The sequence below is a fragment of the Megascapheus bottae genome, chromosome 5 (assembly GCF_031878675.1).
Source record: "Megascapheus bottae isolate mThoBot1 chromosome 5, mThoBot2.hap1, whole genome shotgun sequence".
Taxonomy (NCBI): Eukaryota; Metazoa; Chordata; class Mammalia; order Rodentia; family Geomyidae; genus Megascapheus; species Megascapheus bottae.
Window position 1 is genome coordinate 77,651,663 of NC_143513.1, and position 10,642 is coordinate 77,662,304.

Below are 10,642 nucleotides of genomic sequence, written 5' to 3' on the forward strand. Positions count from 1 at the left end.
GTATCCAGTCTCAAGCCTTCTGTTATAACAAAAGAAAACAGACTAATATATCTAATATATTGCTAAGTAACTCACCTGCATTACTGTCCATAAGGTCATGTCTATAACTATATCACCCCAGTAACGATGCTTACCAATACCTACCATTCTCCACTGTCCGTAAAGTTACTCTTCCCAAACCAGAGAGAAAAATCTATATAATGTCATTTGTTGATCATATCATCTATTGTTCTAGGGTCCATCAGTTTCTCTGGTGATGGTGTATTCATGGATTCTGGACCTATCTTCAGAGCCCCTGCTTCAGGACACCTATACTATCGTCTGACATGGAATGAATGTTCTAGAACCAGAGTCTGGGATAGGAATTCCTATTTTATTATAGGAATACAGGACAAGTAAAGGAAGCTGAGCAAAAGCTATTTCCTTAGTTGAATCTGAGCATACTCAAAATAAAAATCAAAGGATTAGGGGATTTTCCCAGTAGGGAAAATTTGGGGTGGAAATTGCTCCCAATCAATTGGTGTCATGGTAAAACAAATCAAACAACATTTTGTGTCACGCTGTCAGTCATCCTGTCTCAGTCTGTGGGCTTTCCTTAGGCAGAGGGGGCCCCTAGCTTCTCCCAGGAGCTGGCTCCTGTCCAGCCAAGAGCAATGCTGCATAGAAGGTGATGCTGTGACCTGCTGGGGACTGGCATGGCAATGGATTTCTAGAAGGAACAATGAGGAGGTACCAGGAGTTCCCAAATTTTACAATCCTCCAAAGTTATCTAAGTGTAAGAGAAGTCTAGTAGACAGACTCAGGTGGCTTAAGTCTCTAGACATTGCCAACATCAAGAAAACGTTCAAAGAAGTCATAAATAAATGATTGAACTGCTTGCCTGTGTAGGGCTGAAGCCCTGTAAAATCAGAAGAGCCCTTAACATCCTCAGCATGACTGTTAGCATCGAGTATCAAAAGGCAAAAGTTAGAAGACCAAGGTTGGTCCCCCTGTCTTATTCTAAAAGGAATGTGCTGAAGTCTGTCTGGGGCTATGAAAAAGAGAAAACAGATATAAAACTTGGAATTGTATCTAGTTTTAGCTATATGGGGAAAATACTGGATGTCTAGGTAGATGAAGAGAGCATGGGCCAGCCAGGCATCATTGGCTCATGCTCTTATTTATTCAGTAGGCTGAAATTTGAGGATCACAGTTCAAATTCAGCCCAGGCAGGAAATCCCATAAGGTTCTACCTCCAACTGACTCCCAGATCGCTGGGTATGGAGCTGTGACTCAAGATGCAGAGTACTAGCCAAGAAGAAGAAGAAGGAGGAGGAGGAGGAGGAGGAGGAGGAGGAGGAGGAGGAGGAGGAGGAGGAGGAGGAGGAGGAGGAGGAGGCGGCAAGAAGAAGAGCGGGAGGAAGAGGAGGAGGAGGAAGCTTACAAACAGTGCCTGGGTTTTGAGTTCAAGCTCCAGGATTGGCACAAAGATTGAAGGGGTGGTGCGGGAGGAAAGAGCACAAGGGAGAGAGAGATCATATGCATACATGTACAGTTTTGTATGAAATTGTTTCAAACAATGTTGAACCATACACATTCATGCCCTTGAGAATAATAGGAAATATATTCAGAAAAAATGTCATGAAAAAATTGTTTTGCTCACATAATATTGTCTCAGCATAACTGGAAATAATGACCAAAGAATTAAGAGATTATCCAGATATAAATATGATTTATTTAGCTAGACCATGGAAAGATTAATGTCAAAGTCACTGTGACTATTTTGAAATATCTTGCAATATTGTATTGAGAGGTTTATTATTTTGCATCAAAACTAGCATTTATTTCAATTTAAATACTCTGAGTCCAACTAAAGAAATTTGAAGCATAATGTTCAATAAAGATGACCAAATACCCGAACCCAGATCAACTTTCTGAAAGGATTGACTCAAAGAAAAATATTGCACAGGTCTAGGACAAAATACTATCTGCTTCAGACTTGAGTATCCTATACACAGTAGATAGAATTTAGGTTAGAAATTCAAATCAGAAGAGGAAGAAAAAGGGAAGAGGAGGAAGGGGAGGAGTAGGAATGGGGAGAAACAAGAAGGGGAGGAGGAGGAACAGCCAACTTCAGAAAAGAACAGTAGAAGTCCATAGACAATCAATCCAAATATTGGAAATATTGGTGCATGTTTTAAATATTCAGATTGAGTGTAGAACCCTAAGGACTCTCTGGCCACTCAAGCAAGTATTGAAAATTCTTACTGAAGAAAGACACTTAGGGAGAGCGTAGGCTGACATTGTCCCAAAAGGAATGTACTGGTTTCCTGACTTGTGTGATTGTGGCCCCTGTGTCCATCACCTTTAGAATAACAATAAAATTTAAACAATGAAAAAACACTTACAGCCACTTTACCATGGGCTAATGGCATAAAAGCAACACTTGTGAAATCTACCAAAATTCGGTAAGTGCAGTGGGAGTCAGTGACTTTGGCGCCACAACCCACTTCCTTCCTCCTTTTTCCTAGCTCCATGTGATGGAAAATCCCCTCCAGGGGTTGTGCAACTACAATACCAGGCTTCATTTCCCCAAGCTTCCGATGAGAGCTATAGATAGCATCTTCTTAGAAGCAGTAAATAGGCAGAATCTGTCATCCTTCCCCAGTTACTTGTTGCATAAGCTAATTTCCAGGACAGGCAAGAGGTGAGCTCAGAGCCAGGTTCTCTGACTCTATGTGCCCAACAGCACAGAAACTCCACCTCCGGTTCCTTGATAATGCAGAGCCCCCAGTCTAACCACCCATATGGTAGAAGTTCCACTCCAAAGAAGATGAGCCAAGAAGAAGCTATTTCCATGTCTAGCACCTTTCAGCCCAAACAGAAGTGTCACAGATACAACGCTACATCCATGCCCACCCTCAGTTCCAGACAATTTTCTCAGTGAGAAACCCAAGTCATAAAACCAAAAGCCTTAAGAAACTGCCTTCATTTGTAACAGAATTTGGGAATATTCAAGTACATCCAAGGAAACTTTCAGAAACAGTGACAGTTTTAATGTAAAGCCTCTCCCCAAAGGCAGGATGACAATTCGTAAGAACTACATGACCAACTGTGGACTACATAGTTTAATGGACAGAACCAGAGGAAGAAAGAACTAAATGTCTTCCTTGAATGGGAGCAGCTGACAAATTCTGGCCTCAAAATTAACTCTGAAAAGGAATCAAAACTTACTAGAATAGACCTGTGAAGTGACATATGCCACTAGTTATAACATAAAAAGTAGGACCATCAGCTGGCTGTCAGTGGCATTTAGGAATGGGCCGTGGTCAGAGTAATGAAAAGGTCACCTCAAGATGCTATGTATATGTCTAGCCGAGCCTGAGCTCAGAGGAACCACAGCTCAGGGCACTAAGGAAGGGAAACAGAGTCACTAGAAGCCACTAAGTCAACAAAGACACTAAGTTGGTCCATCTAAGACATCAGTCATATTAATTACAAAGCCCCAATAACAACCCCCTCAAGATGGCGGTACCACTACTGACAACGAACAACTCGCTCTCTAAAAATGTCCACTTTTTAACAAAATGTAGAACAAATGCAAAGGAACGGGAATATGTGACCCACAGGGGAAACATAGATGACAGAATATGCATGTGGGAGACGACAGAGGTCACATTTAACTTTAAAGAAGACATTACCATTAACTAAAGCAAACACTATGGCAACACAAATTATAAACAGAAATCCTAGAGCCTAATAGGTTGAATGAAAATTTCGTAGAGGAATTAAATCGTGTATTTTAACTGACAAAAGATGTAATTAACAAAGACGGAAGACATTGAAAATTAAAAAAAAAAAGCCTCATAGAAATAAAGGTCATTACTAAGTACACTAAAATACATGTAATGGGATAACCAGAATAGAAAAGCTACACAGAATCATTAAAAGAAAGGCCAAGCATATTGAGACATGCTTATAATCCCAGCTAGTCAAAAGGCAGAGAGAAGGAAGATGGCGGTGCCAGGCCTGTATGAAGAAAAAGCTAACGAGACCTTCAACTCAACCAATCACCTGGACATGGTGGCATGTATCAATCATTTAAGCTACATGGGAGATGGAGTGTAGATGTAGGAAGTTTACAACTGAGGTCAGTCTTGGGCAAAAATGTAGGACTCTTTGGGGAAAAAAAAACAACCCTAAAAGCAAAACAAACTAACAAACAAAAAATTCCAGGGGGCCTGGCTCTAGTGATCGAGTGCCTTCCTAGAAAGTTCAAAGCCCTGAGTTTAAACCCTAGTAAGGCCAATGGTTGAGTGTTTTCTAAAATTAAAGTAAAAAATACTAATTTACACATTCCTAAAGGTCTTTAAATGCCAAATAAACACAAAGGCATTTATAACAAACACAGCAAAACTGCTGAAAGAGAAAGAAAAACAATTTTCAAATTGGCAAGAAAATTATGATTTCCCACACACAAGTAACTTCAGTAAGACAAAATGCTGGTATCTCATTGGCAATGGTTGAGAAAACAATCAATAAATTTGATGTATTTAAAATGCTAAAAAGAAAATACAAGCCCCAGGAATTCTACACTCAGAAAAATCACCTCTCAAAAATTAAGCAAAAAGAAAGATATTTCTAGACAAATTAAAATAAGGAATTTGTTACTGACACATCAATATTACCAGAAGTACTAATGGTAGCTCTTCAAACTGAAAGCAGATAACTTTGGGCAGAATTAGGATATACATAAAACAAACCCCCAAACAAAATAATACTAATAAAAGTAACTTGCAAAATATAAATAAAAGTATGAATCCATAGTTCTTTTCCTGCCCTCCTATCTCTTTTCTTACTCCATTCCTTCCTCTTTCTCTTACATTCTTCTTCCTTTCTTCTCCCTTCACTTTTTCTTTAACTCTATTCATCTATTTCTATTTCTATCTCTCTCTTTTCTTTTTTTTGGCCAGACCCAGGCTTGAGCTCAGGGCCTGAGTACTGTCCTTGGGCTTTCTCAAGGCTAGCGCTCTACCACTTGAGCCACAGTACCATTTCTGGATTTTTCTATTTATGTGGTACCAAGGAATCTAACCTGGGTCTTCATGCATGCTAGGCAAGCACCCTACCACTAGGCCAAACTCCAGTCTCTACTTCTATTTCTATCTCTATCTCTATCTCTATGTCCATCTCTATCTTCTCTATCTCTGTCTTTGAATTCAGGGCCTGAGCACTGTCCTTGGGCTTTCTCAAGGCTAAGAGCTCTACCTCTGAGCTACAGCACCACTTCTGTTTTTTTTTTTTTTTTTTTTTTTCTGTGTATGTGGTACCGAGGAATCAAACCCAGGTCTTCATGCATGTTAGGCCAAACTCCTGGCACTATCTTTGATTTTTTTTTGAGACAGGATCTATGTAGTTTATTTTAATCTTGAACACCAGACAAGTCTCAAAATATCATTAGGTGAGATGACAGACACATTCCATCATGTCTAGCTGCTCTTCTATTTGTTGTTTTAAAAGCAAATCATTTAAAACATTAAGTACAGAAATAAACAATAATTATGGAAGTATAATACATTGAGCTGTAAGAGTACCTGTGATATGTAACTGTTTTTTGAAATAATGCCCTGATACCAAATGGTAACTTGAATCTGAGGAACAAAAAGAGAAACAGAAAATGTTTCCCTTCTCTGCTTCCTCCCACATCTCAAGAACATACATCTTTGAGTTCAACAGTACAAAGAAGCAGAGACAAAGTCTATGAGTTTCTAGGGCTGGAGTAAAAGATTTACTTGCATCTTCCTTAGTTGGAAGAGTAGAAGTAGATCTTCTATGGAAGGAAAGACACAGGATCTGTGTTTTGTACACAGGGTCTGATTTTATAATGATGATAATGGAAAATTAAGAGTCAGGATTTTTCAGGATACAGAACACGACTTGGTGAAAGCTAATCGTGGAGGAGCTGGCAGCAGCGTTTCACTCCATCCCGAAGGGCCTCTTTGACTTTGTCATTCCGGAGGGTGAAGATGAAAGGATTCAGAAAAGGAGTCACCACGGAAACCATCAGTGAGGCTATCCTGTTGTACTCAGCTGCTTGTGTTTGCTTGGGTTTCACAAAGAGGAACAGGCAGCTGCCATAGCCAATCACAACAAAAGTGAAATGGGAGGCACAGGTGGAGAAGGCTTTCCTTCGGCCAGAGCCTGAGGGGATCTTGAGGATGGTGGAGATGATGTAGGTATAGGAGACGATGGTAGTGATCAAAGAACCAACAATAATGAAAACAGCCCTTACAAAAAGGATAATGTGTATGAAATGAGGGTCATCACAGGAGAGTTTGAGCAATTGGCCTCGGTCACAGTAAAAATGGTCTATTAGGTTTGATTTGCAGAAAGTGGATTGAAAGGTAGCATAGACAGGCCAGATTTCAGAAAGGAACCCAAACACCCAGGCCACAGCTACCACCCAGATGCAGGTGTGGCTGCTCATGATGGTGCTATATCTCAAAGGGTTACAGACAGCCACGTAACGATCCACAGCCATTGCTCCTAGCAAGACAAGCTCAGTGGTCCCCAGAGAGAGGTATAGGAAAAGTTGGGCAATACAGCCATTTGAAGGTATTGTCTGCATTCCAGGAATCAACAACCCCCAAAGCATCACTGGAACAATTATAGTAGTAAGCAGGATCTCCAGGATGGAGAGATGGCCAAGGAAGAAGTACATGGGGGACCGAAGACGTTTGTCAGCACAGACAATCATGATGATAGTTGTGTTTCCCAGGAGTGACACTGAGTACAGCACAAAGAATGTCGTAAAGAGAATGTAGTGTAGCTCCTGGGATCCAGGAAAGCCTAGGAGGAAGAATTCAGTGACACTGGAGTGATTGTCCATCACTTAGGTCTTGCTTCTTCTTCTTACAAAACCTGGACATTGAAAGAGAAGTGGCCCTGCTTCACATGGTCCTGGTCCCAAGAGACAAGAAAGAAAAGCTACAATCAGAACGACTTCCAACCTGTGGTTTGCAGGTAGCAAAGCTGTGTGCAGTGTGTAAGAATCTTACTTTAGTGTGGATGAGCTACTTAATCTACCTCTACCCTAGGTGGAGATACGTCTTCTCTGTGAGTATAAGGAAATCCACTCTTCTTTCCTAACCCTTTCCCCATTGCCCATGCCTAATCCTAGGGCTCAGAGGCTATCATATTCTAATTTTGAGCCCTGCCAACAACAGCCCCTTTGGACCTGGGATTTTCCTGGTTTCTGTTCAGCTAACTTCATCAGAGAACCTAACACTATTGTACAGCATGTTCTAAGGGTAGAACTTTGAACTCCAAGCCTCAGCAATAATGGTAATTCTTAGATCCATGTTGGGGTCAGTAGAAAAAGGCTGGAGTCAAGGATCCATTGATGTACTCAGATTTTCAAAGCTTCATGTCACAGTGCAGTAACCTGTCCACAAGAAACATTGAGGCAACAGTGTAATATTCCTAAGCAGATCTGCACTCACTAACTCGTGTTTCCCCAGTTACTCACTTGACACTACCTTGGAAATGAACTCTACAACTAGAGGGGGAAGAAGGAGAAAATGAGAGAGGAGGTAACAGTATTTAAAAATCATTTGTTACCTTACTCATGTAACTTAACTCCCTGCTCATCATCTTTCCAATAAAGATTTAAAACTAAAATAAATGTTCATATATTAGAAAATGTTCTGGTGAAAGGAAAGACTGTACCTGGCATGGACCAGGCAGAGCCAAGGCTCTCAGCAGCTGAGATGCCCGGCTTTCTGCTATCCCTTCATTTATCCCATTAGTCATTGGTCATCTCTTCAAAGGCTTTGTTCCAACCACTTACCCAAACCAGGAAGGCAAATTTATTATTGCACTTGAATTTTCCTTCCTACAACATGCTACTACCTCAGACTTTATGACTCCTTGATTTCAACCTTCCATTTTCCATTAAACAAGTGTAGCCATGAAGAAAACAACTGAAAACCCTGCCCTCTGCAGAATAGAGGAACACAGGAAAAGGCAAATATAACACATGATCATTATGCTATACAGAAAAAAGGCAGAAGAGAATACAATTTAATCTTCATCTCTGACATGAGAAAATAAACTCCACAAGGATAAACACGTCTTCTTTAAATCTGTATTCCACGATAGCACGTAACATTTATATGTCAGTGTGTGCATGTATCCATATACACACACATATAGCTAGATGCTATCATTTCATCACATCTATCATAGATAGATAGATAGATAGATAGATAGATAGATAGATATTCCCACTTTGTCATTCCTGAGGCAACTCTATTTCTCTATGGCTATTTTACTGCTGACTGATCAGACTTGAAGGGCAGACAGAACTACAAGGCGAGCATAGTGACCTGTTTTTCCACAACCTCTGCATAAGCAGCACTAAATGAAGAAAGGTGAGAGAGAAGGAGGCCCACTGGCATCCGGGCGCTGTGCTATAACCAGTGTTGGGCCAGCACAGGGCTGAGTGTTCTCTCTGCTGCAAGGAAAAGATGTGGGCAAGGGCCCACCTTCACCACTCCACGGCCCCCCTCTGCCACTCTACAGGCTTCACCTGTCCTGGTCCTAGAAGTCAGATAGGCCTGGTCCTTCCTATCATCTCCTTCACCAAGAAGCCCTGAGAAATTATTTACCTCTAACATTCTCTGGGCTCCACAAGGAAAGCTCCTGTGTGGCTAGTACTTCAGACATGTAACCCGCACTACTTCCATGCATGGTGAAGAAGGAACTTTTTGTCATAGAAAATCTTAGTCCACTAACACCAGTACTGTGCAGAGATGAAAATGTGTCTCTTTGTCTTTTCCTTTTCCTCTCTTCTTCCCATGGGCTCTTAGTCACTGAGGTACCTCTTCTTAATTAGCTCAAGTTCAGGGAATCCCTAAGCAATCAGTCTAGGGACAACAGATAAAAAAAACAAAACCCTTTTAGTCATTCCCATTTTCAACTAATTAAGGTATAGCTTTAAAAAAATTTTAATTGTGTATATATACCACATTTTCTTCTTTTAAGTTTATTGTCAGGGTGATATACAGAGGGAGATATACAGTTACACACATAAGGTAGCGAGTACATTTTTTGTCAAACTTTTGAAAGTTTTCACTTACTGGAAAATTTTGAAATCTCCTCAGTCAGGGAGTCTTAATACCAAGACTTTCTCCCCCTCAGGTTCTAACTCTAGATTTCCAGAAATCTTAAGACTATAAGGATTTTGCTTTCTTGGTTCCTTAGCTAAGGCTTTTCCCAAGGTGATCTCCATCCTGCAGGGCCTTTCTCAGCCCTGTCCTCTATTAGAACAACAGTTGATGCCAAAGCATGCAATCCATGTAAGATACCAAGGATCCTGTGTTGCTCTGTGTTTTATCAAGGGAAACAGAAGGTATTTGAGCTGTATCAAGCACACAATGAGATCCAAAAAGACAGATTCAACTGACGGCATCGCCATGAGTTCATGGTAACAAAATGTCACCAGCACCCAGGAACACTCTTCTCTAACATATAACTCTGTTTTATCTCGTCAATAGCCTTTTCTTGGTGGTACTGGAGTTCAAACTCAGGTAACACTTGAATCAAATCCCTAGCCCTTTATCATTTAGCTTTTTAAAAAATCTGTTCTTGCATTTTTATACACCTAATCTGGGCTGGAACTGTCCCTTCAGTTGGGTTGACAGGCACAGGCCAGCATTCTGAGCATTCCCATTCCAACAATTCCCAGAATTGTTGGACAAGGCTGACCGTGACACTTCCCAGCCAGTATGACAGGGCCGAGACCCTGCTTAGGGACTGATGAGTCACCACAATCCCCTACCTGGAAACTTTACTTTGAAATCTATAAACTGGAAAGGTCTAGACACGCTACCTCTACAAGTGGTGAATAAAAACAAGTCATTTGAACGTAAAAATTAATTAAAATTTAAAAAGAAATAAAACCTTCATCCACGTACCCCAAAGCCTGTATATATCAGGCTTTGTCAAAGCCTTAATCAACTACCTTCATTTCCCACCAAGACTGACAGCCCTTCCATTTATTCCCGGAGGATTGTGTTCCTAATACAACCCACCCTACAGAGGTCTATTGTGAGGTTGTACTGCAGGTGTCCTCCACCCCAGCCAGTATCTCGGGCTCTCCCTCTTCCCTGCAGGCATGCATCTGTCTGCTCTCAGGAAAGGTTCTAGCAGCCACGTTTGTGTCTGCTTACTGGCTGGGCCGCTTCCAAGTGGTGAGAGCAGAAGGAAGCCTCCACAAGCAGCTATATTCACAACTTGGAATAACTGACAAAAATGTAAATTGCAAATCTGCTTAGTGCCGAAGAAGACAGAAAACCTAAGAGTTATAAAACATTTATCTGAGTTTGGGTTTTCATTTTAAGCATGCCTGTTAAATCTGAGAATGTCAATTGGTGCCGAAGGGTAAAATTGGAAATAAGCTTCTTTCCCAATTCTTTAAATTGCTCAAGCCCAACGAATGTGTCATATAATTTTACAGAAATGTTCTAAGGATGGAGCTCCACATTCTTTCAAAGAGCATGTTGTGAAAAATCTGGTTTGTACCTTTTCTCTCCTACTTAACAGCATACAGAAGATACCTTCCCATATGGCCACGTGTTTCTCCACCTTCTTTTTCCCCATA

At 40.9% G+C, this 10,642-nt stretch overlaps 1 protein-coding gene across 1 annotated transcript; it reads right to left on the bottom strand.

Annotated features, from left to right (window-relative positions):
* Positions 1–5,926: 5,926 nt before the first annotated feature.
* LOC150063706 (olfactory receptor 9A4-like) lies at positions 5,927–6,868 on the bottom strand. The gene has a single exon (XM_090332423.1). The coding sequence runs from the start codon at positions 6,866–6,868 to the stop codon at positions 5,927–5,929; it is 942 nt and encodes a 313-aa protein (XP_090188549.1).
* Between the last annotated feature and the right edge of the window lie 3,774 nt (positions 6,869–10,642).

Coding starts and splice junctions, on each gene's coding strand:
- LOC150063706 (XM_090332423.1), bottom strand. CDS start 6,868: ATGGACAATCACTCCAGTGTCACTGAATTCTTCCTCCTAGGCTTTCCT.